At 33.5% G+C, this 20,315-nt stretch overlaps 1 protein-coding gene across 12 annotated transcripts in view; it reads left to right on the plus strand.

Annotated features, from left to right (window-relative positions):
* The window catches only part of RBM26 (RNA binding motif protein 26), an 87,944-nt gene that overhangs the window by 54,511 nt on the left and 13,118 nt on the right, over positions 1-20,315 (plus strand). For all 12 annotated transcript variants that reach the window (XM_035726483.1, XM_035726484.1, XM_035726487.1 and 9 more), the window contains 6 exons: positions 4,478-4,603; positions 4,942-5,016; positions 6,634-6,801; positions 8,439-8,543; positions 11,614-11,814; positions 14,506-14,592. In XM_035726483.1, the coding sequence (XP_035582376.1) occupies positions 4,478-4,603; positions 4,942-5,016; positions 6,634-6,801; positions 8,439-8,543; positions 11,614-11,814; positions 14,506-14,592 (762 nt within the window). The remainder of the gene's footprint in view (positions 1-4,477; positions 4,604-4,941; positions 5,017-6,633; positions 6,802-8,438; positions 8,544-11,613; positions 11,815-14,505; positions 14,593-20,315) is intronic.

Genomic DNA, 20,315 nt, shown 5'->3' on the forward strand with positions numbered 1-20,315 from the left:
TTATTAAAGCAAGTAAGTATAAAAATGTAAAGATTTTCCCCTTCCTCTCAGCAACACTGAGTAAACCCCTCAGTGATTCTTCTTTATTCTAAAAGTCGTTTTTGTGAGAGGGTTGAGAGAGGAAACTTAAAACCTAATTGATACTGCTAAATCTTAAGGCATTGTGGTAGCTATTAAATAGGTATTATTTGGAAAGAGTGATCAGTGAAATGATGTTTGAGTACCTCTCAAGATAGAGCGATTTATCAAGAATAAAGGTGGCATCTGATTAGTCTACAGACAGACTTAAGACTGTCCAAATTATCTCCCTAAGACCCTTCTTAAAGACTAAGAAGGTAAAATGATTAATCACTTGAATATTTAATGTTTGTGTATCATTATTAGTTTCAAGTGTATTAGACTTTTGTGATACAGGATGTTATTGTTCCTTAGCAGCTTAGCAGTAGTTTCTTTCTCTCCCCGCCCCCCTTTTTTTAATCTAAAAATATATATCTCGGTCTCTTTGCAATATGATATGTTAACATATGCACCATGCAGCTTTTAAAAGGGAAATTGTGTGGTATACTGAAGGAACATTGCAAGTCATTGGGAGACTTCAGCTGTTGATATAGCAGCTGACATTAGGTATGATCCTGAACAAATCTTACTCTCTTACTTTCCTTAACTATAAAATGCAGTCATCTAAGTAACCCTTTGATTTTTAAATTTGCATTTGTTGTGTAATTTTGCTACTTTAAATATAACAGTAAAGGAATTTATGAGTTTCTTTTCATAACTGTTACTGACTACTTTTGATTTTTTTTTAATACATTGATCTCTCTCAGGATTATTACTTGGATTATTTAGTCAGAATTATTACCAGGATTGTTTTTCTTACGGAGAGAGATGATTTCTGTAAAATTACTTATATGCTGAATTTTCTGGGAACCAAGTTCTTTTTTAATAATTTTTTACAAGATAATTTTTTCCCCCCTTCCATTCTTATCACGAGAAAAATCTGTTTTTCTCTTTCTTTACAAGAACTAGTAGTAGTTATGGCTGGTAATATTTTACATAGGAAATAAGATAAAGAGGTGTTAATGGATTATAACTTCTATCTTGTTAAGAAATTGACTTTTGTCTTGGAAAGTAAGAGGTGGTAGTGATGTGATGTACATTTTAGTAACAAAGCACATATGATAGTTTTCAGCTCACCCTTTGAATTCAACGGACCTTTGAGACCAAACCTGACAAGTATACTACAATAAAGGAAAATTAAAAGCAATAGCTCATGAATGTACACATAAAAATCCTAAGCTAAATAATTAACAAATTCTCAGTGATATGAAAAAAGATAGTACGACCTGGCCAGGTAGAATTTATTCCAGAAATGCAAGATTGAGTTAACATTTGAAAATTCACCACATTAACAGACTAAGGGGGAGAAGGGTGGGAAGAACCTCCTATGATTATTTCAGTAGAAAAAGCGTATGATAAAATTTATTACTTTGTCACAATAAACAATACACAAAATAAGAATAGAAAGAAACTTCCTTAATTTGATAAAGTTTATCTTCATAAAACATCTACAGCTAACATACTGAATAGTGAAATAGTGAATGATTTCCCTCTTGAGATCAGGAACAAGAAAGGATGTCCACTCTCATCACTTTTTTTTAGTGTAGGGCCTAACCAGTATAGTAAGGCAGGAAAATGAAATAAACGGTGAAAAGGTGGCAAAAGAAGAAACAAAACTATATTTACTCACAGATGACATGATAGTGTATGTGAAAAATCCAAAAGAATTCACCAGCCTTTGGCGTTAATAGGTGAATGCCATAAGATCAGTATGTAAAAATACAGTACATGCCGAAACCTGTTTGGAAAACAGAGAAGGTGTGGTTGTTTGAAAGACCACCACCTATGCTTTGACTTTGTTCTTAGGAGTTGTAGCACGTTCTTTTCTGTTGGATTTGTCGTTTCCTTCCACTGGTTTCATTCTTAACAGATTTTCTTCTCTTTTATCACAACTCCATCCTTGTCTTTTGAAAATACAGACATCCCTTGCTATTCATACTCTTACTATCTAAACTCTAGAACCGGATAGATTCAAATAGTGAGCAGTATTTGTGACTAATAGTTCATTGTTTCTAAGACATTTTGTTTTCACCTTTCAACACCTCTGAAATTAGGCTACATCTTATTGGTGTTTGTGGCAACCTTTATGTCTCTAGTAGGGGTACATTGTGATAATGTGTTTCATAGTGATGTTTTGAGCTCATTGAAATATGTTAGCTAATGTTCTGTTTGTGTAGAAGGCAGTTCTTGGATAAAACAAGGATGTGGGATGCTTTTAGGAGTAAAGGAGTCTTCTCATTCTTGTCATATAGTTTTATTCACTTTGAATCAGCACTCCTTAGTCTGATATCAGATGTTAATAAGTATACTTTGAAAAGGAGTGCTCCCTTCTCAATGAAATTGAAGAAATGCTAAATTAAACAAATTACATGGGTTTCTTTACTTCAGGCCTTCTCACAGCTCTTACGGTAAAACGCATTTTGAAACTAGAAAGTAGGTTTATGTTATTTCCAACTTAGTATAGAAATCTTTTTGGTCACAACTTTTCAACTTTTTATGGAGCTCTCATGAAGAAAACCGTTTATGAGACACTCAGACTGTTTTTAGCACATTATCTTGTGTTTCTTTATAAAGTTACTCTGTTATACTTGTATGATCACACAGTTTAGCATTTTGTGGTATGGTAAGGTAGCATAGAAGAAATTTTTTTCTGGTATTACAGAGAATGGTGACTGAAGTTAGACTGCAAAGTAAATCTGTGTTTACTCCATGTTTTACTGAATGCAGCCATTTCATCATTAGTGATATCTGGGTATTATTTTTCGTTATTGAAGAAAATTATCAGTCAGATTTGATACACATCAAGTATTGTAAAGAGCCTTTATTTTTAAACATTAGTTGCATTGTATGGAACCAGCATAATTAATGGTGTTCTAGGTTTTTATTTTACTTGGAGGCTAAAACATTCTTGAATACTTAGAATAGTGATGAGTTGTCTAATCTTTGTGATGTTTCCTGATCTAACTTCATGATAGAACATTAGAAAATGGTGTCTGATTGATACTTCTCTGATAGACCCATATGTTTATATTTTAGTAGCTAAAAAGGTAGGGCTCTTTTTCTCATTGATCATCTTCTGTTTGTGTAGTTCTTTTAACCCCCTTTTTTGGTAGGGAACTCCCTTAACACTTGGGAAAACTATGTTTTTTCCTCAGGGAAGTTACATTGTTCACACATATGGTTCCATGTTTAGTTTTTATAACATTCATAGATTTCCCTTAAGGGATCTCTGGACTCCTTTATTAAGAACTGTTAACTAACCACGCCACAGAACCTACAACTTTTTGCTTTTGAAGAATAAAAAAGGTAGCCTATACACTTTTATTTTTTTGAATTGACCCTTGTGTAGATTGTACACTTCAATCTATCATCATTTCAGTTTACTTTAGTGCAAAACTATTCGTTGAGTATTTACTACATGCCTTGGCACTTTCTAGGCATTGAAGATAGAGTGGTGACCGAAGCCAAAAAAAAAAAAAAAAAAAATCCCTACGCTCATGGAATGAATTTTTGAGTTTGTAAGGACATTAGATGCCATCAACTTAAACATTCTCAAATGAACAAACTGAGGCCCAGAAAAGGTGCCTGAAGTTACCCAGGGTCTCACAATTAGTTGGTAACAAGGTTTAGGTAGTAGAAGAAGCACAAAGAGGAGAAATAAATGGTTTTGTTGGCTTTACTGTGTAGACAAGGAGAGAGACATGTAAATTAATATATCCATTAGGTCATTTTAATTGTTTGAATAGCTGTAGGAATAAAATTTCATGAAAGGATCTGGGTAGAAGAAACAAATGATTAGGGCTTTGTGGAGGTCTTGACTGTTTGGTGCTGAACCTGAGCTGGGTTTAAGGGAATAAGGTCACTTAGAGGGATCAATGCAAGCAAAGGAATGGAGGAAGAAAGCATTTTCTTAAGTTCTTAAGAAAGGTTAATTTCAGAACTATAAATTGCAAATGATCATGTTAAATTGAGGGACAGTATCTGTTTTCCTCCTGTGTCATGCTCTTGTGTACTGTGTTTGCTTTAGTCACTAGGAATATTAAGTAAATGTTTTTAGCAACTAATATTTTCTCAGTTATATAGTGATGTCAGTGTTTTTTTCTTTATTTCAAGTTTTTGTATGTTCTTTTTTTTCTATAGATATATGCTGTTAATTTAGTTTTTTTATTTTATAGTTTATGCCTCAGTCATACCCTTCCTTTCAAATCACTAAATGTGATTTAGTTATTATATGTATATAATAGACTTATTTCAATGTACTGGTTTTTGACAAAAGTGTTTTAAAATTGAGTTTTGTAGGAAAGATAGGTAATCACAAATGCTTGGTACATTTTTTAAGAAATTGAATTTGTATTGGTAGGTGTTGTCTACATCTACTGGCCTAACTAAAACAGTGTATAATCCAGCTGCTTTGAAGGCTGCACAGAAAACCTTACTTGTTTCCACCTCTGCCCTTGACAATAATGAAGCACAGAAAAAAAAACAGGTAAATACAGATAATAGTATACAAAATGTGCATGTAGGAAAGCTTTTCTGCATGTATGTGTTTTTTCAAGGCTTATCACAAAATAGAACTAAAAGAAAAAAGTGTATGTTGGGTCCAGTGAACTTTTATTTTTCATAGTTTAGCAGTAAATACTAATTTTGGGGGAACAAAAGCTTCTCTTGATTAATCTTTGAAACTTACATACATATTTAACTTGTACATAGCAAAACTTTACATTTAATTGTTGCCAAGCTGCTGTATCTACAACCCTTTCTTTCCTCTGGAATATCTGTTTTATCAGTAAATATTCTAATGATATTTTTGGTCTCTTTCTCTAGGAGGCACTGAAACTTCAGCAAGATGTAAGGAAAAGGAAACAAGAAATTTTAGAAAAGCACATTGAAACACAGAAGGTAAAATATTAAAGTTGGATTTGGCAAAATGTATTTATGGTGTTATAATTTTAAGTAAATTTAATTTCACACTATATAGCTAATCCTAAGAAATATATTTTATGTAATTGAAAAGGGTAAAACTGGAATATTTATCACTGATAAGGTATATATCAGTTGATCAACGTATTGGGGATGAAGAGCATTAAATGGTGAACTGGGGATTGGAGTGGTTTAAAGGAACTGGGGTGGTTGACTTGTGAAAATAAGGAGTATTTATCCAGATATGTTGCTGCACAGTAATTTATCAACAGATAGTGAATTGGAACATTTTTCTCAGTATTGAAATACGTACCTTTCTTTAATTGGCTTGAGATCCTCTAGTTTTGTGTTGTCCAGTATGGTAGCTAATAGCTTCATCCAACTTTTGAGTACTTGAAATGTGTCTAGTCCAAATTGATATGTGCTCTATGGATATAAAATGCGTACCAGATTTCAAAGATGTAATACAAAGGAAAAAAGTAAAATATCTCAATAATTTTTGTTGAAATATAGCATTTTGGATATATTGAGTTAAATACAGTATTAGTTAACTTTACTGGTTTGGGTTTTTAAAATCTTTTTAATGTGGCTGCTAGAAAAATGTAAAATTATTTGCATGGTTTGCAGTATTTCTTTTGTACATGGTTGCTCTATGACATTTAATTAGTGTCAGTTTTTTTTTTTTAAAGATTTTATTTATTTATTTGACAGAGAGAGACAGCAAGAGCAGGAACACAAGCAGGGGGAGTGGGAGAGGGAGAAGCAGGCTTCCCGCTGAGCAGGGAGCCCAATGCAGGGCTCGATCCCAGGACTCTGGGATCATGACCTGAGCCGAAGGCAGACGCTTAATGACTGAGCCACCCAGACGCCCCTATTTAGTGTTAGTTTTTGATTATGTCTAGTAATAAAGGTTATGACATTTCAGACTATTGAAAATACAGAAACTTCTTACATTTTTGCTTATAATTTCTAATTTAAATTTAGATACAAAGAGAAATTACAGTACTTTATACCACAAACTGAAACGACCTTGACTCAGAAAACCTATAATATGTGGTATCTTCTGCCCCGTATTGCCTTGTTTATCTTTTGATTCCTGTCCATGTTGGGGATATCGTTCTTAGGCCAGCCAGTTATTGTTCCCTGTAACAAAGTAATTAATTTTTTAAGATTTCATTATGTGAAGGAAACCATGAAACTTCCTCTGGTTCTTTCTGGGTTGCAGACTACATTTGGAGTAGGAATACTTAGAGGCAGTAATATCCACAAATGGATTGGAAAGTAAAATTACTGATATTACTTCAAATTGACTTTTCCGTGGTCAGATTGAATTTCTTAGGGTTGTGTGCTTTGAACTTATGTTCTGAAAGACCAGTGGTAATGTGTAATTCTTTACAAAGTGTGCCAAGATTAAGACTTGAATTGAGATAGTACCACCAAATCTGTTATTCTGCTTAGTAGTTAGTTGTAAGCTTTGCCATGAATATATAAACTAAAACTAGTAGTTACTTATTTTTATATTTATTTTGCTGTGTTTGCTTTGTTAATAATAGGAGGAATAAGTATCTTTTTCTCTTTTTTTAAAAAATTTGGCAGATGTTAATTTCAAAACTGGAGAAAAACAAATCAATGAAGTCTGAAGATAAAGCAGAAATAATGAAAACTTTAGAGGTTTTGACAAAAAATATTACCAAGTTGAAAGATGAGGTCAAAGCTGCTTCTCCTGGACGCTGTCTTCCAAAAAGTATAAAAACCAAGACTCAGGTATTTTATTTTGTGTTGTTCTTCATTTTACTGCTTACCAAGAAACATTAAAATGCTACACTGTATTAAGATTGTTTTCCTTTTAGGTAATGTCCTTTGCTTAAAATCTGACTATTATATGCTAACATTTTTCCCCTCCTTCATTAATTAATAGTAAATATATACAGACAAGCAAACTCTGTTAATCTTTTAAATCCTTTCTCTGTTAATTTTTTAAATCCTTTATATTATAGTTGGAAAGTCAGTAATTAGGAGGATAGTTATGGATAATCTTGAAAAGATAGCTTGAGGACAAAGTGATACAGGTACTTGAATGCTTGATAAATAGTTAAGTGAAGAGTTTGAGCTTTATTTTATAAGGAGTTCTTGTATAAAAGGTTAATAAACAGAAGTAACATTCTGGAGGCACTTGAGTGGCTCAGTCCGTTAAGCATCTGTCTTGGCTCAGGTCATGGTCTCCATTTCCTGGAACCGAGTTCCTCATTGGGCTCCATGTTCAGTGGGGAGTCAGCTTCTCCCTCTCCCTCTTTCCCTCTGCTTGTTCGTTCTGTCTCTCTCAAATGAATAAATAAAATCTTAAAAAAAAAAATAACATTTTGACAACGTTATATAGAATTGATTAAAAGGGAAATTCAGGCAGATGAATCCATTGGATGTGAATAAGTGAGGAAGAGAATTTCTTGTGGTACTAAGTGATTTTTAAAAACCTCCAGTTATACAATATTTATACTTGGTCTTGTGTGTATGTATGTATATGTATAAAGTTATGGGTTCATATTGATATTTCTGATTCTATCCAGTACCACAGGGTTCTTCTTTTCCTCCTCTTACTCCGTATTTTGTCTCCCGTTCCCATACTGACAGCTTGCTTCCCACTAACGTCAGTACAGTACTCATTTGCAGTCATTTAATACATTCCACGTATTCCCAAATTACTACAACAATACCACTTCTGACAAGAGGTTCAGATTTATTTGTATTCTTTACAAGCTCACAATATATTCAACTAAGGGCATAGGGTCTGAACTGTGGCCTAGGATTACTTTTTTTCCCTTTTGTGTGGTTATGTCATCAGTTTGATAAAGTTAAATGTATTTCTATTTGTAGTAAGTTTTGGGTCCCCCTCCCTTTCATTCTTGCTGACTTTTATTTTTTGAATAAATAAAACATTAACATGATTTGAAAGTTAAATTACATTAAAAAAGTGAACATAGAAGACCTTTTCACTTTGATCCCTGCCACTCTGACGCTCTCCCCATTCTTCTCTCCCTCTTGGTGTGTGTGTGTGTGTATTCTTCCCAGCGCAAAAGCATACTATATAGTGCTCGTTAACACCTTGTTTGTTTGTTTTCACAGTTATTTCCTGAAAATTACTTCATATCAGTCCATAGAAATCTCACTCTGGCTTCTGTATGGAAAATGAATTATAGGGAAGTGAGTGGAAGTAGAACCAGTGGGGAAGCGACTGTAGTAGTGTAGACCAGAAGTGACTGATGGCTTGGGCTAGGGTGGTAGGACTGGAGATACAGAAGGAATGTGTGGATTAAACAGGAATGTGTAAAAGTCCTTTGTATAAAAAAGTTTTTTATAAGTGCAGGATATTAATTGTCACTTAATTATTAATTACCATTTTCTAGATGCAGAAAGAATTGCTTGACACAGAACTGGATTTATATAAGAAGATGCAAGCTGGAGAAGAAGTCACTGAACTTCGGAGAAAGTATACAGAATTACAGCTGGAAGTATGTTTCACCACAACTACACAGTACGCTAAAGAGGAGCAGATGTAGTCATGGTGGTCAATTTGAAAATAGATCTCCCTCATTCTAGTCAATGATTGTTGATAGTCTCTGACATACATACTGGGAGTTGATATAGGAAAGGAGAGAAGAAGTTAGCAAATTTTTCAGAACTGGTAGAGAAAATCTTTTATTTAATGAGGGGTGGTAGCAGTTCTGCCTGTACACCCAGGTCCTTCCACTTCTAGTGAGTTTGGTTCCTTTTCTAATTTTAGTCTCCTTCTCCCTGGGACCAAAATCTATTAAAGTCTTTTCAGGTATTCTTACAGAGATACTCTGTGCATATATAGGCATATTATATTGAGTTGCTGTAAGGATCAGACTTCAGTGGAGAACTGTATTAAAAACATGCTTACTTAAGTTTTGCCTATAGATGGTGCTGTGGATGTTTATAAAAGAAAATAAACTACTTCTAATTTAGCTGCATGATTATACAAGAAAAAAATCTAGTGAAATTGATTGTTACAATGAGCATTTGTAATATTTAGCAAAAAGATGTTTAAAAATCAGAATTACCTTTTGAAGTACAGAGACATTAATGTCATTAATGCAGTTGGTCCTTGTCTACATTTATGATTGATGCCACAATTAAAATTTTTTATTTTTTAGATTATTTTGCCTTCATCTGAGAATTACGCTTTTTCCCCCCAAATTTGTTAGCACCTTGATGATTTTTTTCTAATAGGACATATTCTGAATTTAGTACTGGCATCCAAGTATTAAAGACTTAACATGTAGCAGCCATTGTGCTTGTCTCTATCTTGTCTGTCATAGAAAATCATAGGATGGTCTCTAAACCTGCATACATTTTGCATTCTCTGGAAACCTGATAGGGTTGCCTTTGTGTCCTGGCCAAGATAACAGGTTTTGAAAAACATAGATTTCTTTCATGTTAATATAGAAATTGTATTTTCTTTATTATGGAGATTACTTGCCTGTGTTGGTGGCACTTTAAAAAACAAGTTATTTTTAAAAATTTGGCTCAGAAATTTTAATAAATAAATAACGGTTCTACCAGTATTCTTTGTTAGTCCACGCTTGGTTTCTCTATCATGATACAACTAAATGCCGAATGGCATTTTCTGGTTTCCTTTTATGATGGCTAAATTTTAGTTTGTAGTTACCGTTGGACTATGCAGTAATGCAGTGTTTCCCAGAGTGTGTCATTGACAACACCAATTCCATTTTTTGTTGACAGGTTATTAGTGCAAAAAGCTTGTGAGGCCGGATAAATTTGGAAAAGGTTGTATTAAACATGCTTGTTGCCATAGGGTTTCTTTAGAGGTTTTTGGTTCTTGAATCCCTAAATATACATATTCAGTATTCAGTACTGCTCAAATTTATTTGTCCATGGATCCCCTTTTTCAGGGAACGTTTTGAGACGGTGTTCCTCAGAGCATAAGTCTGTATATGCTGCTCCATTATGAACATTAATCCTTGACCTATGAAGTTTATTATTTGGATTTTAGATTATTTTAGCAAGTGTTAAGGTGAACTGTCTTGAGATGAAGAAATAAATATTTATACTTGAAGAGATTTGTCAGTGGTGCCTGCTTGACATTTCTACTTGAATATCTCACATCCTTAGACTAAACCTGTTCAAAATTGAATTTGTCTTGCTCCTAAATTCCATCTACACAGTTACCCAAACCAGAAATCTGGGAATCTTTATTGATTCCTCCCTTTCCTTCATTATCCATATCAATTAATTTCCAGGTTTTATATATATTACCTCCAAATATATCTTAAATATGTTTACTTCTCTGTGTTGCCACCGCTGTAGACGAAGCTTCCATCTTCAGTTGTTGGAGCTACTTTAGTAGCCTACCAACTGGTTTCCCAGCTTGTTTTTACCTTTCCTCTACTGTGTTCTTAAAACTAGTCAGAACAACATGTTAAATACCGATTTGATTGAATCACTATGCTTTTGTGTTTAAAATGTTTTAACTGATTTTCACAGCCCTTGGGATAACATTAAAAATCCTTAATTGTGGTCCTTAAAATTTTTCATCATCTGGTTCTGCCTATCTCTCTAGCTTCATTTTTTCATCCCATGTGGTCCAGCTGCACTGGATTTCCTGTATTTTTAGAAGTACCGTGTTTCTTTTGACCTTGATTCCTTTGTTCATGCTGTAGCCCCCACCCCTCACCCCTACCTTTTTTGTTCTTTGTTTCTTCTTTGATTCATTGAACACATATTAAATATCTATTCTGTCAGCTGCTGTTCTAAGTGCTGGGGATCAAGTAGAGAATAAAACAAGTAAAAAATATCCTCGTGGAGCTTTCATTCTAGTATCTTATTCATTGCCAATCGTTAATGTTCTTTTCAAGTCTTTAAAGTATTTCCTTATTCTTTGAGTGACTTCTCATTAATGTTATTAAGTAACTTGGTTGCTAAATGTCTCTTACCCCTCTAGGATTTGAGTTTCAGGAAGGTAAGGACTTGCACATAGGAAGTGTTTGTTAAATATTTGTGCAGTGAAGGAATGGTATACTATTCATATAGAACAATGTGATGGAATATAAGGTATTGTGCTACATTGGTTGTAAAATGATAGTATAAGTGACTAAAATGATGAATTTGAGATAATTATACCTACTGAAGTCAACAGGCAAACAAATACACTATTTAAAAGTTATAAGTGGAAAAATGAATTAATTGTGTATTATGTATGTATTAAACTGAAGTAACATTTTAACATTCTGTATTTGGAAATCAAGAATTGCTGGTCTTTTTATGATACAGTCTGATTATCTTGGAAAGTAGGAACTTAGAAAAAGTTACATTTAATAATTTCAAAACATTGTTTAAATTAATGTTGTTTTGTTTTCTAATTTCATCAGCTACCTAAATTTGCTTTCACTTTAAAAACTAAAACTAATTTAAATTATGAGATCCTTTCATAGGCCAGCATTTGAATATGATGCCAAATTGTATAAAAGATCTACTCCTCTGACAGAATATATATAACGTGGCTTGTGATGTTTAACTTGTGTGTCTGATCTTTTCAAGGCCGCAAAACGAGGGATTCTTTCATCTGGTCGGGGTAGAGGAATTCACTCAAGAGGCCGAGGTGCAGCTCATGGCCGAGGCAGGGGTCGAGGTCGAGGTCGAGGTGTGCCTGGTCATGCTGTGGTGGATCATCGTCCCAGGGCATTGGAGATTTCTGCATTTACAGAGAGTGATCGAGAAGATCTTCTTCCTCATTTTGCGGTACTTTCTTACTGTCCAACAAAACACATACTGATAAGCATTGTTGGGGATGATGGATATTGAAGGGGAAATTATGAAAATATGAGTAATTCAAACCCATTAATCTGACCAAAGGGTTTGATTAATCCATAATGATCTTTTGCTAATTATTTAAAAAACAAACAGGGATTTTTTTTGTTTGTTTGGTTAATTGGTATCTGGAAGAAATGTTGCTATTCTTAACAGTAGGCCTTCAGATACTATGAAAGGAATGATTTAAGTTTTGCTATTTCAGAAGGGGATGTCCTATAGTTTAGTTTCATTTGATACATATTTTGAAGAGAAAATTTAACACATCATATAGCCACCCAGATTTTTTTAAATTGAGATGGAATTTTATTTGTTAATACTGTATTCTTGATCTAGCTGACCTTCGAAATGAAATAAGACAAAATTTTGATATATGATCTTGAAGTTGCCTTTATTCACTGGCAGGATATAATTAAAGGGAGTCAGTCTAATATAGACCTATGAGAAAGGAGAATGAGATTCTAGTCCTGGCTAACCCATTATTTAACTTGGACTTCCTGGGATCTGTTGGGCTCGTGTGCAGAATGGAAATTACACTTGCCTAAAGGCCTTTTCAACTTAAATGTTGTGATTCTTAGTGGTATCCCAAAGGTTAGTTACTAAGCATCGGTCTTGTCTTTAGGACTGTAGTAACTGCTCTGGAGATAGGAAGGAAATAACCAGTTCTTTACCTTCAAGGATTTTATATATATTGTTTTAACACAAAGCAGTTAAAGTAAACTGCAAACATAATTTATCACGTCATCAAGGTAAATTTATTAAAAACTGTAAGTACTTAGTAACTTAGAAAAGTATCTTTCACACAGGCATATGATGGAAAAGGAATAATACAGGAGAATTTCATGAGGTAGGAAAACTGGAGCTTAGATCTTGAAGGGATCAATAAACTTATAGATAGGTACACAAATGATTGAATCTTTTGGAAATTCAGATTTAAATGTTTGCCAATCATATTCTAGGCTGTTAATAGAAGTTATAAAGGTGAAACTACTTTGTCAGGACATAGGGAATTATTGAAAGAAATTGTATATATTTAAGAAATAACTAAAATGATTAATATTTAAGGATGAGGAGTCTGGAAAGTCCCATGCTTGATGGCTTCAAAGGGAGAAAGAAAGGAATCAGAGAGCTAGAAAGGTTGTTAGAGATAATCTAGCCCAATTCTTGCCTGTTACCCACCCCAGCTTCCCCCACCCCTTTCACAAAGGAAAGGAGATCCAAATAATTAAGTGTTTTGCATACAGTTATATAGCTAATCAAGAAACTAGCAAAGAATATGCTAAATCCAAATAAACCAGGTGAGTTTGTTGTGAATGTATTTTAGTGAGACTAGGATGGTTTTGGTTTTACAAATATTCAGAGCCTCTAAATGGAGATTCTTGCATACATTTAGAGATTTGAACTCCTTTCAAAGTTAGTAATGGTAATGCACATTTAAAAATAATAATTTAAGAATGCAGGTTTAAAGTTTAGTTCTCTGTCTCAACCTGGGATTTGAACATGGGACAAGTAACAGAGACAACCCATTGGGGGTTGGGACCATTGACTGTTATAAATTGTGATTAACAAAATGCCTTCATTAATTTATACTGGAACCAGTAGTATTAATAATAAAAATTATAGCTAAAAGTTATAGAGCATTTATTTTGTGGCAGGTATTATTCTGAGTGCCTTATATATAATTAATTATCTTATGAGTTATCTCAACAACTCTGAGGTACGTACCTTTATTATGCTCACTTTAGAGATGAAGAAGATAAAGCATGAAGAGATTAAGTAACTTGTTCAAGTTCACACAGCTAGTAACTGACAGCTGAAAGGAGCTGATTGATGCTAGAGTCCATTATCTTTACAGAAATTTCGATATGGGGAATAGGTGTGTGTTTGTGTGTGTGTGTATTTAATGAGATTATAGTTATTTTGTTTTTGGCTAAGAAAGATGGAAGGTATGAGTAATGATAAATGAAGGACTAGAATTTTATATACTAAAGATTGCTATTTAAGGGAAATATAAAGGAGAAATCCTACATACAGAAAAAATAAAATCCAACAAACCAAAAGCAAGCATAATTTAATTTATTTAGTTTTTTTTTTAAAGAGTGTGCAGTGTAGAGGAGTATGTAATAGGAGTGAAAGCAGGGTCAGTTCGAATGTTAAAAGACCTGGACTCTCCTGACATTTAACTTAATTACTTTGGGAAAATTATTTAAATCCTCTGAATCTTTTTTTTTTGCACCATCTTTGAATTGGGAATGACACAAAAAACTCATAGAATATCCTGAGGATTAAATATTCCGTTTTAGAAAGAACTTAGCATATTCTAGGATTGGAATAATGAAGGAAGGACATTAAGGAAGCCCAGTTATGACCATTGTTTCATTTTTTTAAAGAATCATTCAAGTATAAGTTTCCCTAATTCGAAAAAGTATAGAATTGTAAATAGGACCATTCTTTATCTTATAATGTCAAGTACTAAAATGAATTATTCATCATTTTTTTTTCTGTTAATCACCATGAATTGTTATATATTCTGGGTTACATTTATGGGTATTTTAAAAGCCATTAGGATTTTGGATGTTTCAAAATATTTATTTGGAGGAAATACTTCTTTTTAATTTAAAGCAATATGGTGAAATTGAAGATTGTCAGATTGATGACTCTTCACTTCATGCAGTAATTACATTCAAGACAAGAGCAGAAGCTGAAGCAGTAAGTATTAGAAATCTGATTTGTTGAAAATTCAGATTTAAATGTTTTATAAGTATTGTTTTTAAGTCTTAATATAAAAGAAATTTTTTTTAACTTACTAAATAACTACACCTCAACAGTAGATAGATTATGTGAAGTAATTCATGGCCACAAAGAATGAGCAGTTAGGCAGTTCTACTTATAATATGATGTAATTAGAATAGTCACCAAGTTGAATATAAAGTTGTATTGTCTTGAGAAACTAGCAGTTCTCCTTCCTTTCTCTTTCACAGGGGATAGGGCCACCCGACTTTCCATTATCCTTTTTCTCAGCTGGCCCAGAACAAAGTCTGCTTTGGCAGAAAGAGTGATGAGAGATAAGGTAGAAGCTGAGATATAATCCTGATGGCGGATCTTCTAAAGCATCCCTTATATGCTACTTCCTAGTCCCAGTAGGCTGAACTCTAATGTGTCCCTAGCTCAGCATATCCCCAACTAAGCCTCTGCAACTTTTTGCCCAAGGCATGATAACACTGCTCTAGCTTTTAGGGTCCTTTTAATATAGTTGTCTTAAACCATGTATCTTGAATTGTCTTTATAAAGAATGAGTATATGCAACCTTGTCTTTCATCTGGGTTTAACAGGTTAAACAGGAAAATGGGTAAGAAGTATGGGAGATTTGATAGGAACATTTTTAGCCCTGTATGTTCTTTCTTCAGGATTGTAGAGAAATAGATGTACCATCTTGTCCTTGGAAAAATGCAGTAAGAGTTCCAAACAGTTAACCTAATGTGAATGGAAAAGTAGTATGCTTTTCAGAAGTTTTAAGTGGATTGTGGTCTAAAGTTTTAAAAAACTTTCTAAATTGATTTATCCTCTTTGTAGTGAATACTTCCTGATTATCACAGTGGTGCCTAGCCTGGTAGGAGTTGCTCTTGGAGCATTGTAACCAGTAAAAGACTGTGGGTCTGAAAAGTCTCAGTAAGTGTTCAACTGGGGCTTGTAATAACTAGTGTCAAGATTAGCGGTGTAGGAGGTGGATGGTTTTATAGAATAGGAGTTCCTGGTCTTAGAGTTTTGTTTTTTTAAATCTACTTTTGGGTAATCTTTCACTTTAAAGATCTTTTTTGAGAGTAAAAAATGTTACTGATGGGAGTTTAAAACTCTCATAAACAGTGGTTAGTTGTCATTGTACAAATGGTTAAATGTTTGTTAAAACTTCTTGCTTATGTGGCTGAGAGAAAAAAAACCTTTTACCTCTGAAATAATTTTTGAAAGTTTGGCTTTTGGAAAATTTATTGACATATACCTTCTTTCTTGGGTGTTGCTTTTTCCACCTCAGATGTGTATACTTATATGTCCATATATATATATGTTTATACAATGCATATGTTTTCCAAATGAATAGCAATCAATTCAAAAGACTGAGATTAATGTATGACAAAGACTTTAAAACACTGAATTATATGGAGGTTGAAGAAGTGACAAAATAAGTTAGATCTAATAAGAACTATCTTTTCAGAGTAAATACAAGTTTAGTTGGAATTACTTAATAGCCTGAAAGGAGGAACTACCATTGCTATGATAAACATTTGGAATTAAATTATAGGAGTTGTTAATCCATAATCATTTCCTTAAGCCAAAAAAATTCTTTTTTTTTTTAAGATTTTATTTATTTATTCATGAGAGACAGAGAGAGAGGCAGAGGGAGAAGCAGGCTCCCAAGGAGCAGGGAGCCCGATGCGGGACCCGATCCCAGGAGTCTGGGATCATGACCTGAGCTGAAGGCAGACGCTTAACCATCTGAGCCACCCAGGCGCCCCAAGCCAAAAAAATTCTTAAAATTTTGTAACCTTCTAGTGTAGGAAAGAATAGAAAACTAAGTTGAAGCTTATCTTCTCCAAGCAGGATATAGGCTAAAGCATTGGTTTTCAAACTTCTGGATTTCAGGGACCATTGAAGTTTGGTAATTTAAAAATTAGTGTTTGACATAGAGGCACCAGTTTTTAATTTCGTTAAGGAAGAGTGCTTAAAAAAGACAAAATAGATTTCATGTACCGTCACCATCATTTTATAAAATAAAGAAAATTTTAACACTGAAATGTCAGAGATTATAAATTCAAGGTAAATGATAGGCTTTCTTCCCAAGGAAAGAAAATTATCAACCTTTTCTAATGCTTATTTCCAAATATTTCTTTGTTCTTATTTTCTGAACCGTTGTCCTAGATGAGCGATGAATGTCTCTGTATTTTCTGTAATCAATAGATGGCACAGTATTTCAAAGTGAAAGTACAAGATAAGGTACTTGAGACATTCATATATGACTGAAAAGTGAGAAAGGATGTACCAAATTTAATCAACCACGTTGATGGCCTTTAAATTGTTTTTATTCTTTTACAGTGCAGCAGTGAATATTCTTGGTGCATATTTCTCTGTGTACATATGTAAATATGACTATAAGATATAGTCTTGATACATTATTGCTGGATGAAAGGATATGTGCATTTAAATTTTTGATGGAGAGTTCTAAAATTGCTCCCTTCATCCCCCACCCCCATATAGGTTGTACCACATTTGCTTACCCACCAAAGATGTATGAGGGTGCATTTTCCCCACACACTTGCCATAGTGTGTACTCTGCATAGTGCTTTGCTTATATAAAATACATGGGTACTTAAGCCGCAGTATGGTATCAGTTTTATTTTGGTAAAAATAGCAACTCATTTCAGTTTTAATATACACTTTACTCTTATTAAAATTGAACACTTTCATATTTGTTTAAATGCTCTTTATTTCTTTTTCTGTCAACTGTTAATGTCATTTGTCTACTATCTTGCTGAGTTCTCTTCTGATTTTTTTTCTGATTTTTTTTCTAGAAAATTAGCTTATAAGTTCCAAACATTTTAATGAAAATTCATATGAATTTTATTTGGTGTAAGGTGTGAAATAGGGAGCCTACTTGATTTCATTGAGTAACAGCTAGTTTCCCAGACTTAGGTGAAATACCCTTAGTATGTAAAAATTTTCCATGTTTATTGGGTTATGTTGGGGATTCGTTCTCTTCCATTGATCAGTTTTCTATCCATGTGCCTCTTCTGCATGGCTTTAATTAAGCTAAACTTTATATTTTAATAGTTTGTCAGGGCTGTTGTTTGGATTCCCTCATATTATGCCCAGCTATTACTCATTTTTAGCATCTTCCTGGTAGATTTTATATATTTATTTTCTATGTAAGCTTTAGAATAAACATAGCAGGTTCTAAAATGAATACTTTATGGGAGAATTAACATCTTTATGATACAAATATTCCTCTAGAACATCATTGTATTTCAGCCCTTTATTCTTTCTCTAGGAGCATTTAGAGGTTTTCTTTATATAGACTTTATATATATATATATATATAAAATCGATATAGGTCATGTACATATGTTGTGGATTACATAATATATAATATATAATGTAAACGTAATATAGTAGTATATAACGCATAATGTAAAATATATATAACATGTATAATTCCTTTATATAAATAAATACATTAGTTTTCCCCCAGTCATTTAACTTCTAGTTACTTTAAATGAGGTCTTTTTTTCCACTGTATTTTCTCTTGATTGTTTGTATGTAGAAAAACTGTTTGTCTGTTTTTATTAAATATGTAGCTGCCATCTTACCAAATTATCTTTTGATAGATTTTTAATTTTGTTGTCCTGGGTTTTTCAGGTAATCATATCCATCTTTAATGTTTATAACTTCTTACTTTCTGTTAGTTAATACCCTTAGAAAAATGTTAAATAACAGTAGTAGTAATTGTGTCTTTACTCATGAAATGACATTCATTGTCTTCCTTGTGAAGTGAATGAAAATAAATGAAAAAATTTCTAATAATTTTAGTATTATATATGATGCTGGCTTTTTAGATTAAGGTAGAATACAAATGATTCCTGTATTTTGAAAGCTGTAGAGATTTTTGGGTTTGATCAGAAATGGATTTCATCATAATTTTTGTGTATTTATAGAAATACGGGGGGTTTGTTCCCTCATCTATTTATATTGTTTCCTGAGACTGAACTAACCATTTGCTTCTGGTACAGATTCCCCACTGTATTGTATTTTTCTTTGATAAATCCCTGAAGTCTGAAGTCTGTTTCTTTTTTTTTCATTTATTTTTATCTATTTTTACTTTAAAAAATTTATTGAACTATAGTTGACATACAATGTTATATTAGTTTCAGGTGTACAGCATAGTGATTTGACAGTTCTCTACGTTACTCAGTTCTCATCATGATAAGTGTAGTCACCATACAACATTATTACAATACTATTGATTATATTTATTATATTCTTCATCCATGTGACTTGTTTTTTAACTGAAGTTTGTACCTCTTAATCCCCTTCAGGTATTTTGCCCATTCCCCAATCCATCTCCCCTCTGGCAACCGCCAGTCTGTTCTCTGTATTTGAGAGTGTTTATTTGTTTTTTTAGATTCTACATATAAGTGAAATCATATGGTATTTGTCGTTCCCTGACTTACTTCATTTAGCATAATAACCCTCCAGATTCATCATGTTGTCACAAATGACAAGGTTTTTTTTTTTTTTAAGATTTTATATATTTATTTGACAGAGAGCACACGTAGGCAGAGCAGCAGGCAGAAGGGGAGAGAGAAACCGGCTTCCCGCTGAGCAGGGAGCCCGACGATGTGGGGCTTGATCCCAGGACCCTGGGACCATGACCTGAGCCGAAGGCAGACACTTAACGACTGAGCCACCCAGGCGCCCCGATTTTATTCTTGTATTTGTCTGTAGCTTTAATTCAGTCTTCAGAAGTAAGATTGGTTTGTAGATTTGGGGGAGGGGTATAATATTTTCATCAGGTATCACTATTACTTGGCTTTATAAAAAGTAATTGAAAAGTTTTCCATCTTTGTGCTCTGAGTTAATTTTAAGTAATGTTGGAGATATATTTTCTTAAATGTTTAATAGAATTTATCTGTGAAAATATCAGGGTCTACTGATTTTTTGACCATGTATCTTTTTAAAATCTTTTTCTTTTCTGTAGAAAGGATTTGTTTATATTTTTTTCTTTTAAAGGTTTTATTTAATTGTCAGAGAGAGCGAACACAAACAGGGGGAGCAGTAGTCAGAGGGAGAAGCAGACTCTCCCCACTGAGCAAGGAGCCCGATGGATGAGGGACTTGATTTCAGGACCCTGGGTTCATGACCTGAGCCAAAGGCAAATGCTAAACCACCTGAGCCACCCAGGCGTCCCTATATATTTTTTTCTTTCTGGCTTTACTTTTTTACTTTGGTAGTTTTTCATTTAGATTATCAACTGTTTTCATTAAGATGAGCAAATTTAATTTTATCTTCTTTTGAAGTTATTTCCCCCACTTTCCTTTCTTATTTTGTATAATTTTACATTTAGCCCCACTTCCACCTTTATAACCACTACCACCTTGCTCAAATAAGCATCCTGTAGAATACATTTATTTATTTATTTTAAAAAATGTTTTATTTATTTATTCATGAGAGAGAGAGAGAGAGAGGCAGAGGCAGAGGGAGAAGCAGGCTCCCCACTGAGCAGGGAGTCCGATACGGGGCTTGATCCCAGGACCCTGAGATCATGACCTGAGCTGAGGGCAGACGCTTAACCATCTGAGCCACTCAGGCGCCCCTAGAATACTTTTAAACAATTAACATTTTATAAGTAGTTACGAGGTTCTTTTTTTAATATACATTTTAAT

Source organism: Zalophus californianus, chromosome 3, assembly GCF_009762305.2.
Source record: "Zalophus californianus isolate mZalCal1 chromosome 3, mZalCal1.pri.v2, whole genome shotgun sequence".
NCBI classification, from domain to species: domain Eukaryota; kingdom Metazoa; phylum Chordata; class Mammalia; order Carnivora; family Otariidae; genus Zalophus; species Zalophus californianus.